Source organism: Mastigoproctus giganteus, chromosome 14, assembly GCF_048544385.1.
Source record: "Mastigoproctus giganteus isolate SK-2022 chromosome 14, ASM4854438v1, whole genome shotgun sequence".
NCBI lineage: Eukaryota > Metazoa > Arthropoda > Arachnida > Uropygi > Thelyphonidae > Mastigoproctus > Mastigoproctus giganteus.
In genome coordinates this window covers 101,931,603-101,947,416 of record NC_143588.1, presented here as the reverse complement: position 1 = coordinate 101,947,416, position 15,814 = coordinate 101,931,603, and the positions used below count along the sequence as shown (strand labels likewise).

The 15,814-nt window shown below is 35.4% G+C and overlaps 1 protein-coding gene across 1 annotated transcript in view; it reads left to right on the top strand.

Annotated features, from left to right (window-relative positions):
• Nucleotides 1-15,814, top strand: part of LOC150075450 (uncharacterized) — a 286,845-nt gene that overhangs the window by 130,417 nt on the left and 140,614 nt on the right. Inside the window, exon 22 of the mRNA XM_090388490.1 lies at nucleotides 9,452-9,645. Within this exon, the coding sequence (XP_090244616.1) occupies nucleotides 9,452-9,645 (194 nt within the window). The remainder of the gene's footprint in view (nucleotides 1-9,451; nucleotides 9,646-15,814) is intronic.

Sequence of the window (15,814 nt, the reverse complement as noted above, 5' to 3'; positions counted from 1 at the left end):
TGTCTAAGTTTACAGATGATGTGCAGGTTGACAAGGTAGTTAATCACGGTATTCAGGATATATTACTGCAACAACATCTAGACAAATTAGGTAATTGGGTTGAGTAGTGACAATTTAAGCTTAATATCTCTAGGTAATGACATTCACTGCAAAAAAAAATATCAAAATGATTAGTGGAGAGGACAAAAAAAAGAAGGCAAACTAAATTATTTAAAATGCTATTTGAAAAACAAGAATGATGCAATTCTATCTTAAATACTAATCAAGTAATGCAAGTTTCAAAATGGAAAGTGACTTTTCACTCACCCTTTGTACATGTGTGTATGTACTTGCAGGGATGCATGCATATACAGGATGCAGTGGAAAGCATGGACACGTTAAGATTTTAAATTGACCATGATGTTAGGTGTAATGTAGTCAGATATCAAATGGTGGGATCTTGGAGTTTTGTTTTCTGTACTATTTGTGTGTTATACTGATAGAAATCAGTATAAACAGCAGTAACCACCACTGATGTTTATAGCTGTCGTGAATGATGTGCAATGTAGAGTGGCAGAAAACTTGGACAAGACCAGATGAAAGTCATGCTCATTGCAGATGACCTCTGCATATGGGGGGAGAGCAGGGAACAAGTGCTATGGCAAGTTGATATGAGAGCTAGTATAACCAATGAGTTTGGACTGGTTTTCAGTCAGGAGAAGAGTGAAGTATTAGCATTATAGCATTACTAGAGGCATATGATGCAAGAAAGCAAGCTTATTCAGCATCAGCCAAAAAAAAAAAAAAAAAAAAAAAAAGCACAACCACTACTCCCATTTCACCCCTCCGTTCGTTCGAAATACCTGTCCAGCTGAGCCTTAAATTTGTTTAGGCTATCAACTTCAACAACAAGTGATGGAAGTCTATTCCACAAACCAACTGCCCGCTGGCTAAAGGCAAATTTCCGCACATCTATCCGACATCCGTCCTTCCTCAATTTGAATTTATGCCCTCTCAGGTGATTATTCTGAGCAAGAGGAAGAATCCCATCAGCATTGAGCATGCTCAAGCCATTCAAAGCCTTATACACCTCTATCAGATCACCTCGCCGATGCCTAGTCTCCAGACTCTGTAATTTGCAAAACTTAAGCCTTTCTTCGTAAGAGCAACCCTTTATTCCATTCACTAATCTTGTTGCCCTTCTCTGTACTCGTTCCAGCAGCTCTACATCCTTCTTGAAATGAGGCCTCCAGACCTGTATACAGTACTCAAGGTGTGGCCTGACCAATGCCTTATACAAGGGAATAATCACATCCCTATCCCTGCTAGAAAAATTCCTGTATATCATTGACAAGACACCATGAGCTACTCTTGCAGCTCGTCTGCACTGCTCAGAGAACTTCATATCTGCCTGCACAATTACCCCCAGGTCCTTTTCATTCTGTACCACTGTCAGCGTAGTACCACAGAGTTGATACGTTGATCTGGGGTTACTGTTTCCCATATGTAGTTCTTTACATTTGTCAATGTTAAACTTCATTTGCCACCTCTCAGCCCATCTGTTCAACCTTTCCAGATCCTGTTGCAGCAGCATAGCATCATTAACAACCCTGCCAACCTTTGTATTGTCTGCAAACTTGGACATTAAGCTTGATATACCATCATCTATATCATTTATAAATACAGAAAACAACAATGGACCCAACACTGAACCCTGAGGAACTCCACTAATAACATTAGTCCACGTTGAGCAGTGTCCATTGATTACCACTCTCTGTCTTCTGCCACTCAACCATCCCTTTATCCATAGCAGCAATTTGCCTCCAATGCCACACTGCTCCAATTTGTGCAGCAGTCTTCCATGCACAACAGTATCAAAAGCCTTTCTAAGATCCAAATATATAATATCAAAGTTATTCCCTGCATCCAGTTCTTTTGTGACTACATCATAGTATCCAATCAAATTGGTCAGAGAAGACCTGCCCTTAACAAAACCATGCTGTGTCTGAGCTATAACTGAATTCTTGTCCAGATGATCCTGCAGTGCTTCTTTAACCAGTGCCTCCATTAATTTTCCTGGAACCGAAGTTAAACTAACAGGTCTATAATTACTTGTGTCAGCCTTTGATCCTCCTTTGTGAATTGGGGTTACATTTGCACATCTCCAGTCTATGGGTACCTCCCCTGAGTCCAAAGAAGCTCTCATAATTATGGCCAGGGGTTTTCTTACTTCCTTTGCTGCCTCCTTTAATATAACTGGATAGATCCCATCCACCCCGGGTGCCTTTTTTATGTTTATCCTCAACAATTTCTCCTCCACTTTCCTCTCAGTTATTAGAAAATCATCTAGCTCACTGCCAATGTTTACTTCACTACAACATTCCCCTTCCTGAACAACTCCTCATGTGTGAATGTAGATGCAAAAAGTAATGGTTCTAAAGAGGAGTAGTGAGCCTGACAGATACATTACAATGGTAGGGAAAGAGCTAAAAATGGTTAACAACTTTAAGTATCTAGGAAGCACCATTACAAAGACGAGTGATAGACAAAGAAATAAGTTAGGCGCATTATAGCCAAAGCAGCTTATGCGCCAGAAAACCCCACAACAACAACAACAAAGAAATAAGTAGAAGGATCCAAGTGGGCAGGAATTTATATAGGCAGACAGGAGATCTGATCTGGAACACGCCACTCAAGTGTAAGAAGGCTATACATCAGATCTATTACATACCAGTTGGGACGTATGCACCTGAAACTTGGACTAAGAGGAAAAAGAATGAAAGCAGAATGCAGAGGGCAGAAATTAGATTTGTGAGGAGCATAGCTGGAAAGACAAGATGCAACAAAATCAGGAATGATGTGATTAGGGAGAGAATTCTAGTTGAAAATCTCCAGTATAGGATTGAAAGGTCCCATTTGAAATGGTTTGGACATATCGAGTGGATGAACGAGAGGTGTTTGCCAAGAAGAATGTTTGATTTGCAATAAAGGAACAAAAGACCAAGGGGGAGATCAAGAGTGAGGTGGCAGGACATGATAAAGACCGATGTCATTAAGAGAGAAGGATTCTATTTATTTACCATAACTTCTCTCCATTGTTGAAATCAACAACGGAGAGAAGTACATGGACAGGGCATAGTGGCGAGGCTTCATACATTGATCCGTGGAATAGCGGAACAGTTACAGTTGATGATGATGACTGACAGAAATCATATCCTTCTAATATAATATGCTAAAACTTGTAGAAAATAATGTGTACATTGCTGAAGGCAAATTACGTTTATTTTACACGTGCCAACAGTGGCAATGTGTTGTACACATTGACACTAATGACATTAAGAGTAGGAGATCTGTAGACTTACTTGACAAGTACAGGTCAATGTTGAAAAAAAGTTGTGAGTTGGAGTTAAATTTGAAAGTGTCTGCAACTCTTTCCAGACACAATAGGAGGAAGTATATGATGACAGCCTTGTCAATCAATTTGGACCTGGAGAGATTGTGCAAGGCTCATACAATAGAATTTTTTTCAGTGTGGTCTGTGCTTGCTAACAGGAGAGACGACTATTGCAGGGATAGAATACACTTAAATAGAAAGATTGCAAGAATATTTGCTGATGCTATAGAGGCAGTGTTAGGTGGGTTGGAAAACTACTAGCTTGGAGGGAAACACAAACTAATAGATTAACAATAGTCACAGACAGAGATGAAAGTGCTTACACTGCTTCTATTGGAATAAGCAGCAGCAGCAGCCTTGAAAGCAAAGTGCTAATGATTTCAAGAACTGCTTGGAGCCTCCAGTCCCCATACAGTTGCACATATCCCCACTGGGGAGTGGGGATATGTGCAACTGTATGGGGACTGGAGACGTGTGAATGTATCCCCAATTCACAGAGTGGGATCAAAGGGTGACATGAGTAATTACAGACCTGTTAGCTTAGCTTTTGTTCCAGGGAAAATTATGGGCTTAGTGCTAAAAGAAGTAATGCAGGATTATCTAGATAAGGTGGTAATTATACTTCAGACATAGTGTGGGTTTGTTATGTAGAAATTTTGTTTGACCAATTTAATTGGTTACTATGATGTGGTCACAAAGGAACTGGATGCAAAAAATAATTTTGATATCGTATATGAGTATTTGGATTTGTTTTGATACTGTTGCACATAAAAGACTGCTGTACAATTTGTTGTAGCGTAGCATTAAGGGCAGGTTGCTGCTATAGATAAAGGGATGGTTGAGTGGGAGAAGACAGAGAGTGGTAATCGGTGGATACTACTCTTTGTGGACTAATGTTATTAATGGAGTCCCCCCCCCCAGGGTTTGGTGGTGGGGCCATTGTTGTATTCTGTATGTATTAATGATATTGTTGAAGTTATATCAGGCTTGATGTCTAAGTTTGATACAAAGGTTGGCAGGGTTGTTAATGGTAGTAATGATGGTATGTTACTGCAACAAGATCTAGAAAATTTAGGCAGATGGGCTGAATAATGGCAACTGAAGTTTAACATTGACAAGTCCAAAGTACTGCATATGGATAGCGGTAGTCCCAGTGTAAGGTACCAACTATGCGGTGATACACTCAGGATAGTGCAAAATGAAAAAAGATCTGTATGTAATTATGCAGTCAGATATCAAATTCTGAGCAGTGCAGACAGGCTGCCAGGACAACTTGATAAGGTTTTGTTGATTTTATATAAGAAACTTTCTAGGAGGGATGAGGAGATGATTATCTTGTTGTGTAAAGTAATGACCAAGCCACATCTAGAGTGTTGTGTAGATGTCTGCAGGATTCCTTTTAGGAAGGATGTAGAGCTGCTGGAACAGGTACAGAGAAGGGCAACGAGATTGGTAATGTGAACAAAACTTTTTTGCTCCTACCAAAAAAGACATGAGTTCTGAAAATTGCAGCATGTGGAGGCTAGGCACCTGCAAAGTGATCTGATTGTGGTGTTTAAAGCTTTGAATGTATTGAACGAGCTGAGTGCAGATGGGATTTTTCCTCTTGCTCAGACTACACATGAGGGGGCACAAATTCAAATTGAGGGAGGAGAAGAGATGTGCGGAAATTTTCCTTTAGTTAGTGTGTGGGTGGTTGCTAGAACAAACATCCATGTGTTGTGAAAGTTAACAGCTTAAATAAAATCAATGAATTTTTTTTTTTTTTTTGCTGTATAAGCTTGCTTTCTTGCATTATTTTCCACTGCTATTGCAAATTTTTTGTTGTGCGGGCTAAAATTCTTGAATCACTCATGTTGAAAACTCTGTTCCCTCCACTTGGGATCAGCTAACTTATCTAATCTTTAAATACTAGAGAGCACAAAAAACTGTGTTCTTTAGCGGAAGATTTATTCTCTGCCACAAATTATGACAATAAACTTTGCCCTACACAGTATCTGTTGGGAATAGAAGCTAACCCTTCCCAGATTTCAATTTTCAAATTCTGAATAATGGTCAGATATGATTGATAAACTTGGGTTTTCAACATTTCTAAGTAAAATAAATCAGTCACCATGTAATCTAGAGAGGGCATGGTGGAAGAGGAGGTGTTTCTACAAAACAAGAAATAAGATGTCCAAAAATAAGCTTTGTAATGACTACATAGAAAATTAGCTGCGTGGAAAGTATTACCATCTTGTTACAATCAAATATTCTAATTACCAAGATGATGCACCTCATGAGCTGGATAGGTTTCAGTCATAGTGCAGTAATTTCTGCTGTAACTATTACATTCTTATTTTAATAATTTAAAAAAAAAAGTAGGGTGTGATTATGCCAAAGGATGAAACACTGTACCATGTGGTTATCTTATCTGAATGAAGAGGAGCATGATGAATTTCACAAGGATTTTCTTTGACTCAATAACAACAGTTGTGTTTAGTTATAGATTCCAGCAGATATTATCAGGATATTTAGATACTAGGGTATTGGTTTTTCAACTCTCAAAATTATTTATAGAACAGTATATGATTAATTTGCCACATTCTGACACTTCTTGAACACCACAGATTTTGTATGGATGTAACTTACTATGGTATAATATTTTAGCATATTATTATTAGTAGTATTAGCGTAAAATGATGCAAGAAAACAAGGATACAGCATCAGCCAAAAAAAAAAAAAAAAAAAAAAGTCAACACTTCCCATTTCACCTGTCCATTTCCTCTGACAAATTATCTAGTTCTTCCTTAAATCTATTCAAACTACCCACCTCTACTACACCATATGGGAGTTTGTTTCTACCTCTATTCAATGCCTCCTGTGGTCTTCTTCAGGGCCTGACATAACCCAGTGGTCAGGAGTGAGAGTGCATCACGCGTTCCTTGAGTAGACCAGGGTTCAAGCCTGTGACTACTAAATACGATAAATATTTGTATTGACGATTTATTGTAAACTCTACTGACTTGGTTGTCGTGCCGGAGTATAAACAGAAAATTTATTCCTGTGGTCTTCCATCAAAAGGATGTCAGAAGGATTTTGACAAATCTTGTTGCTAAGAAAGCCCCAGGTCCTGATGGTATTTCTCCACTTGTTCTCAAAACCTGTGCTCCTGAACTTACTCCTGTTCTTTGCTGCCTTTTTTTCACTTTCTTATTCCAAAGGTGTTTTTCCTTCTGCTTGGAAATTTGCTCATATCCAGCCAGTTCCTAAAAAGGGTGACAAATCCTTCCCATCCAATTATCACCCCATTGCAATTACTTCTACTATTTCTAAAGTAATGGAGAAATCAATTAACCGCCAACTCTTAAACTACCTAGAAACCTTCCGTCTGATCAACAATCGCCAGTATGGATTCCGTCAGTGTCTATCCACTGGTGATATTCTGGCTTATGTTACCCATTTGTGGACAAATTCAATGGAAAAGTTTGGTGAAACACAAGCAGTTGCTCTTGACATCTCAAAGACTTTAAATCGTATTTGGCATAAAGGTCTTCTAAAGGTGATCGCTCACTGAGGGTAATGGTAGATGGTTCTCTGTCTTCTAACTTCTCCACTAATGCCAGTGTTCCCCAAGGTTCAGTTCTTTCCCCCACTCTTTTCCTCATGTATATTAATGACCTTCTTCCATTGACTGGAAATCCTACAGTAGTTTTGCTGATGATAGCACATTGCATTCCACTTTCCATTTTGAGAAACCTTGCCCTGCTCAATCAGCTTCAACTTCTTGATTATCTGCAACCAATTCCATAAATGCTGATCTCCAGGTAATTCTGCAGTGGGGCAAAAATAACTTAGTTGATTTCAATCCTTCTTAAACTCAGTCTTGTCTTATATCTTGCAAAAAGGATTCTTCTGCTCCTATACTTATCTTTGGTGACACTCCGATTTCTAGACAAAATGATATATCTCTTTTGGGGATTACCCTGATTTCTAATCTCTCTCTTGGCACGAGCACATTACAAATATGCCACCTCTGCATCTAAAAAACTTGCTTTTCTTTTTCACACTCAGCGTTACTTTTCTTCCAAACAGCTGTTCACTCTGTACAAATCGCAAATTCGTCCTACCATGGAATATTGTTCCCACATTTGGGGCAGTGCCACCAAAACATCTCAGGTTTCTAGATTCCATTCAGAAGAGGACAGTTAGGTTAATTAATGACTCCTCTCTAACAGAGTCTCTGCACTTGCTGTCTCATAGATGTACTGTTTCTGCTGCATGCCTTTTCTACAGATACTTCCATGGGCACTGTTCTTCTGAATTGGCTTCTATAATTCCCGCTCTCTCTTTCAAAACAGTCCGGACATGTGCTACCACCAGCCAACATCCATTTACTGTCAGACTTCAAACTCACAGAACCAACTTTTCATCTTCCTTGTTTATTCATTCAACTGCCATTTTCTGGAACAACTTTTCTTCATACTATTTTCTGAAAATTACAGTCTACAGAAGTTCAAGTCTAATGTCAACAAATATCGTCTTTCATCTTCTCAACCTCTAATCCAAGCACGGTACTAACTATTATATGTTCTAATACCTCTCGTGTTTGGGGTTTTCATAAAAAAAAAAAAAAAAAAAAACTGGGTGAAGGAAAATTTACACACATCCAACCTACAACCATCCTTCCTCTATTTGAATTTATATTCCATCATGTGTGTGTGTGTAGCATTAGTTGAGGCATATGATGCAAGAAAGCAAGCTTATACAGCATCAGCCAAAAAATCAGATCTACTCCTGGTGGTTAGTCTTTAGATGCTACAATTTGCAAAACTGCAGCCCTTCTCGCTAAGAGCACCCTTTTGTTGCTCTTCTCTGCAACTGTTACAACAGATTCACATCCTTCCTAAAATGTGGCTTCCAGACTTGTATGCAGTACTCAAGATGTGGCCTAATCATTGCCTTATACAATGGGATAATCACCTTCCTATCCCTTCAGGCACCCTAATACAGGTGCTAGTACAACAAAGACAGCTATACTTTTCATAACGGGTTGCTAGTGCCCACATTGAGGGGGTGCATAGTTACCCACCAGTTAAGGGACAGTGATCGTTGAAATGGCCTTTCATATTTTAAATTATTTCATGTTATTTTAAATGCTAAATTTGGGTATTGGCATTCAGTGAAAATAAATAATAATATGTTTCTTTTTATACAGAAATGCTATTTATTTGAAGCTATCTATTTTTTTTTTTTTTTTCTCAAGGATAAGAAAAATTACTGTAAATTGCTTTACAGCATATAATGTGTGACTTTTTTGTGTAAAAATTACTTTTGTAGTTATGGCTCAATACATAAATGTTGCATATACATTTAGTAAAGCAGTAATTTTAACATTTAAAATAATGCCTATAACTTTAGACTCAAAAAAGAATTTGTTACAATATCTGGGTAAAAGTAATTTTTTTATTTTTTTGACTCATATGTTTTTACAAGTTCTTTGCAAGCAATTTGCTGGGTTTTTTTTCAATTCTGAAACGGTCTTTCATATTTTAAATGATTTCATGTTATTTTAAATGCTAAATTTGGGTATTGGCATTCAGTGAAAATAAATAATAATATGTTTCTTTTTATACAGAAATGCTGTTTATTTGAAGCTATCTATTTGTTTTTTTTCTCAAGAATAAGAAAAATTACTGTAAATTGCTTTACAGTATATAATGTGTGACTTTTTGTGTAAAAATTACTTTTGTAGTTATGGCTCAATACATAAATGTTGCTTTTGCATTCCATATACATTTAGTAAAGCAGTAATTTTAACATTTAAAATAATGCCTATAACTTTAGACTCAAAAAAGAATTTGATACAATATCTCGGTAAAAGTAATTTTTTTATTTTTTTGACTCATATGTTTTTACAAGTTCTTTGCAAGCAATTTGCTGGTTTTTTTTCCAATTCTGCCCATGTCAGCTTTAAGTACATTTATTATACACTTAAAACTTTTCTCTAACTAAAATTTTAATAGCAATTTAGATATTTTTATTTGTCATATTTTAAGAATTAGAATAAAACAAGATAATCTCTTTCACATTGCTAAGGTGAATGAAGGCATGAAATACAGGTCAGATGTGTTTGAAGATCAAAATAAGTCCCAGAAAGATGTGAAATTGAAGCTTTGGAGTAGAGATCGTATGGTCAGTTTAGAGACTCCATTCAACAATTATAAGCTTACCACGCAGCTTTTGAAATATGAGGATAACATACAACTTGATATGCTATTAACATACACCAAGTAAGTGGTTGATGCCTAAATATTTTTGATATGCTAAGATTTTTTAAAACAGGCAATCTTAACTTTGTACAGATTGCTGTCTCTTGGTGGTGAAGAACTTATTTGTGAAATTTGTAATCTTAAAATGTTAATTATAATATAAACAGCACTATAAATAAAAATTTAACTGAAATAAGAAAGCAGCTGCAAGGTGTGACTTTCACATTTATTATGTATGGTTATTTTGGACATATCTAACAACATTGCATTTCATGCTGATCTCACACACACACACACACACACACACACACACACACACACACACACACACACACACACACACACACACACACACACACACACACACACAGAAAGCAGAAAGCAGAAAGTCTGTTCATGCTTCTCTTCTGGCTTAAATAAAGCAGTTTTTTTGTTTATTTTAAATGTTATATGAACATTTTAAAATCAGACCATAGCTCTTCAATCCAATTAACCTGACATCCATATATTGAGGTCATTACTCATAGATATGTTGAAAAATGTTATGTGAAAAATTGATTTTACCATCTTGAAGGTTTGAAAACCCTTTAAGATTGGAAGCATTTTCAAATCTTTGGAAATTGTTTACCGCATTTACTTATTCATGTTGCATAGCTGCCAACTCTCTGGATTTACAACATAGAATTCATCTTTTTTACTCAGTTTTCTCCTTTTCCCCCTCATCTCACCATTGTAACGTGGTTGGTGAAAAAGGGTTTTCTCTCTTTTGCAAATAGTCAGTTTTTCTCCATCTTTTTCTTTTCACAAAAAGTAATAAAACAACATTAAAAATTGGGATTTTAAAAATTTTATGAATTTCTGTCTATTTTCTTTAACATATTGGCTGTTAGGTGTGTCATGGTAATCTATATTTCAAAACAAAAATGTGTGATAATAGCATCGTTCACTGTTATGTGCAGTAATTCTTAACACTTGTTTAGTACAAAGATAGTGAACATATTTTTCAATAAGATGCCAAAGCAATATGATGCAATAATTTCAGAACGTGTAAATGCAAGACATGCTATCTGAAAAAGATAACATGTTTGCCTTGTGCACCATATGTAAATGTGGTCTTTCAATTTTAAGCAGTGAGGAAACACAATATAAACAGACATTTTTATACAAATTAGAATTAATGACAGCATGCAGAGCATAGAAAGAACTGCAAAAATAGATGTTTCATTTCATGATAATGATGATGTCATATATGTGGAATGTTTATTCGCATCTTCTTTTGAGTCATAGAGGTATTTTGCTGCCAGAAATATGTTTCCTGATAGTAAAATAGAAAAAATATGTGGTTATGGAAAATCAAAAACAACAGACTTTGTTAGTGAAATTAAATGGATAATGAAAATTTGTAAAAGAATAAGAGAAGTTTACCTCAATATGATACATAGAACACTTCTGTATGATACTCTACAGAAATTAAAATGAAACAATTAAAAAATCGAAAATCTTACATTACAGCAAAAATAATTAAAAATCAATTGAACACAATTAAAAATCACATTGATGCAATTAAAAATTAAGTAAAAAATTAATTTAACGAAAAAATTGCCAAAGGATTTTCCTTCCTAAGGAAGGAAAATCGTTTTACAATTTTCAGCCACTTCTCAGCCCATCCACCTGAACTTTTCTAGATCCTGTTGCAGTAGCATACCGTCTTTAGTGTCATTAACAACCCTGCCAACCTTTTTATCATCTGTTAACTTCAACATTAAGCCTGATATACCTTCATTGATATCATTGATAAATGCACAAAACAACAATAGGCCCAGCACCGAATCCTGGGGGACTCCACTAATAACATTAGTCCACATAGAGCAGTGTTCATTCATTACCACTCTCTGCCATCTCCCACCCAACCATCCCTTCATCTGTCACAGCAACTTGCCCTTAATGCCATGCCGCTCTAATTTGTATAGTGGTCTTCCATGTGCAACAGCATCAAAGGCTTTCCTGAAATCCAAGTATTTGATATTTGTCAAAATTATTTTTTGCATCCAGTTCTTTTGTGACCACATCATAGTATCCAATCAGATTGGTCAGACAAGACCTCCCCTTAACAAACTCATGCTGTGTCTGAACTATTACTGCAGTCTTCTCTAGGTGATCCTGTATCACCTCTTTAACCAGTGACTCCGTTATTTGCCCTGGAACAGCAGTTAAACTAACAGGTCTATAATTATTTGTGCACCCCCCTTTGTGAATTGGTGATACATTTGCACATCTCAAGTCCATGGGGACCTCCCCTGACTCTAAGGATGTGCTCATAATTATGGCCAAGGATTTACTTACTTCCCTTGCTGCCTCCTTAAATATAACTAGATAGATTTCATTTGCCCCAGGTACTTTTTTTATGTTTAACTTCAACAATTTCTCCTCCACTTAGCTCTCAGTTATTACAAAATCACTTAGCTCTCTTTAGAGTTTGATAAACTTCTGGCATTCCCCTCCTTGAATAACTCCTCATGAGTGAATGTAGATGCAAAATACTCATTCAATTTATCAGCTACTTGAGCAGGATCATCAATAGTCGAACCATCTATGTTAAGTGGACCAATCTGATTCATCCCCTTCTTTCTAGAGTTTACATAAGTAAAGAACTCTTTGCTGTTTTTCTTTGCATCCTTTGCCAAAGATTTCTCATAATCTGCCTTCGTCTGCCTAATCTCCTTTGTGACTTGATTACAGACTAGCTTATATCTGCAGTAGGCTTCTGAACAGGACAAAGTTTGCAAGAGTATCTTTCTTGAAACAATCCAAATCAGCTGATTTCTAATTGAATATCCAAACAAAAATCCACAAACAGAAAAATGCTAGGTAAGCTAATGTGTATTAAGTATACTGTATTGGTAAACAATTTTGTGCCTATATTTTAATATAAAATTGGTAATTTTTTAGTAAAATTTAATTTCAAGGACAGTGAGGATTTAAAAACTTCTTTCTTTTTCCAAAAAATCTATTTTTTGAAACTGCTGCATTTAAAAAAAAAAATAATCTAATTTTTCACCTGTTTTTTTTGCCAAAAACCTTATGTTTTCCTCCTGCTTACAAATTCTTGATTCCCAGGTTTTGAAAATAAAAAATTGTTAGCTATGAGTTCATGTTCCATATGGTATCATTGTTCCAGAACAAATATGAGAACTCACTACGTTTTGAAACCAAATGGAAAACTGTTCTTTCAAGAGAAGAGCTTCAGGTTTTCGTGTCTTATGTGGGTTATAATCTTATCTTGCTGCAGAATTTGTTTTTAAAAGACAATACCATTGCTCTTGCAGAAGGTTGCCATAAAAAAAAAAAAAGTTGCCATATCACTTTGGAATTATTCCATAATTTGTATTCTCTTATAATAACAAAATTTATTACAATAATAGTGATCATCTTGACAGCTGCCTACATTGTAACCTTTGCATAATATAGTGGCCATTGTTCCCATTCCTCTGTTTTTTTGTTTTTTTTTTTATATGAACCAAGGAAGGGGAACACATACTTTGTTTATTGACATTTTGGTTAAGTAGAATGATTTTTATTCATTCATTGCCAGTTATATTGGGATGCCCATTAATGTTGACTAGTACACAAAACTGAACTTTTTGGTAGTGACTTAACTAGGATTTTGTGCTTATAACTAAATATCATAAATATGCTTTGATTTTAATTATTTTTTATTAAGATTTTACCTAATAATTAAATAAATAGTTTATTTAATTATTGAATAATAATTTAAAAAAACTATCATAATTGTATTAAATTATAAAATAAAATAATTATTAAATTATTATCCAATAGCCCATAGCTTTTATATTGTATTGTTATAATGCCTACAGCATTATAGTCTCCTTATACTAATTTATTTAGATAATGACAGCTGTCACACTTTTAAAATGAATTAGATTCAGTCATTCTGAGTCTTTATTAACTCCAAAAACATGAATCAGATAAATTTGGACTAACAGTTCTCATTCTTTTCAATTTTCAGGATTTATTTAGAATATTTTTCTGGACTTTGTACCAAATTTCATGTCACTAAGTTAATCCATATCCCTGTGTGCATGCATCTCCTTTCCCCCCCTAAAAAATGCTAAAGAAATTCTATCTCAAGGTTGTATAGTATAGTGTAAATATCGTACAATGAGGTTATAGAATAGAAAATTTTTAACCTCTGAGGTATGTATTTATAAATCGAACATGCTTGAAAAGTAATTACAATCTGCCAGGACAGTTCATGGGGTTTTGTCAGTGATAACAGGAATTTTACCAGCAGGGATAAGGAGGTGATTATCCCATTGTGTAAGGCAAGGGTCAAGCCTCATCTTGAGTACTGCATACATGCCTGGAGGCCTCATTTAAGAAGGATGTGGTTCTGTTGTTATGGTTACGAAGAAGAGCAATGGGATCAGTAGAGGAACAAAAGGGTACTCTTACCAGAAAAGGTTTCAATTCTGCTAATTGCAGTGTCTGGAGACCAGGCACATGTGTGGAGATCTGATTGAGGTATTTAAGTTTTTAAATGCATTGAGCAAGCTCAGTGCTGATGGAATCCTTCCTCTTGCTCAGATTACACACATGAGAGGACGTAAATTCAAACTGAGGGTAGATGGTTGCAGGATAGATGTGCAGAAATTTACCTTCAGCCAGCGGGTGGTTGATTATTGAAACAAACTTCCATCTGGCATTGTAGAAGTGGGTAGTTTGAGTAAATTCAAAGAAGAATCAGACAAACTGTTAGAAGGGATGAACAGGTGATATAGGAAGTATTGTCCCTTTTTTTGGCTGATACTGTTTGAACTTGCTTTCTTGCATCATTTGCCACTACTAATATTAATTCACTGCATAAATTACTTAACTTGTAATTGAAACAAGTCAAATAATGTACACATTAAAAGAAGGAATGATTTAATCTTTACTCATTACATATCTTTCCTGCTTATCTACAGTTAGAAATTATAGGCAGATGGAAATCAGACATTTCCTGGAATGCACCTTCCACTTTATCAGTGATTGATACTTCACTGTTACAAAGAACTGAATGGCTAAAGATTTGATATCACGATCAAACATAGATTTTTTGTTACCTACATTTGTATTTACATTTAATAATTAAATTTTAAAATCCACCAATTATTACATAATACTAATAATACACTATCTAACTCAGTTAGATTGAGTATGTCACACAGATTAGATCCCATGTGTTAGGGTTTTTTTGGCTAGAGACCAATACAGTTGTGTGCTGCATGAGTTACGGAAAGTGGATTGTGGGCTGCAAGACTTGATCCTTAACGCCAATAATGATTTTTCAAAATAGAATTTAATTTTTTTGTTATCTACATTTATATTTACAGTTTTTTACATTTAATAATTAAATTTGAAAATTGACCAATTATTGCATAAAACTAATAACTGTTATTGAACTGTTGTTATTATTATATGGTTATAATAATATTGCTAAATTCTAAGAAAGATACATAAAACATGAGAAAGCAATATAGAAAAATCAAAAATTAGTAAAAATGTATATTTTAAAGTTGGTGGGAACCTATATTTTGTGGCATGCTATTTTTAAACTTGGAGTAATCATAACACTTGAAGGCTGCCTACATTGCTGCAGGGTGCAATGTGAAGGAGTGGGCTCCAGATTGGACATCCCTGACATTTGTTACCTTGTTACCTTTAGCCATTCAGTTCTTTGTAACAGTGAAGTATCAATCACTAATGAAGTGATAGGAATATAACATGAAATGCCTGATTTCCATCTGTATATAAGTTCCAACTAGGAATAAATAAATATTTAGATCTCACATAGGTTAAAGGGGTTTCATTCCTCCTTTTAATATATTTGTGTTACTTGTGTATAATGCCATTCAAGCAACGTCTGATGATAAATAAATTTTCTGTTTATACTCTGGGACAGCCACATAGGGTCAGAAGAATTCACAAGCTAGAGAGAATACAGACATCTACAAGTTATTCAAACAAGTTAGGTAATATGTACATTACCTAACTTGTTTCAACTGTAAGTTTTGAGGTGGGTATATATGTTTGATAAACATTACCAAAATTAAATTAAAGGAAAAAACTAAAGGAAAAAAGGGAAAAAAAACAGATGATCTACCCAGCATAAAAAAAAAGGCTTTGTATC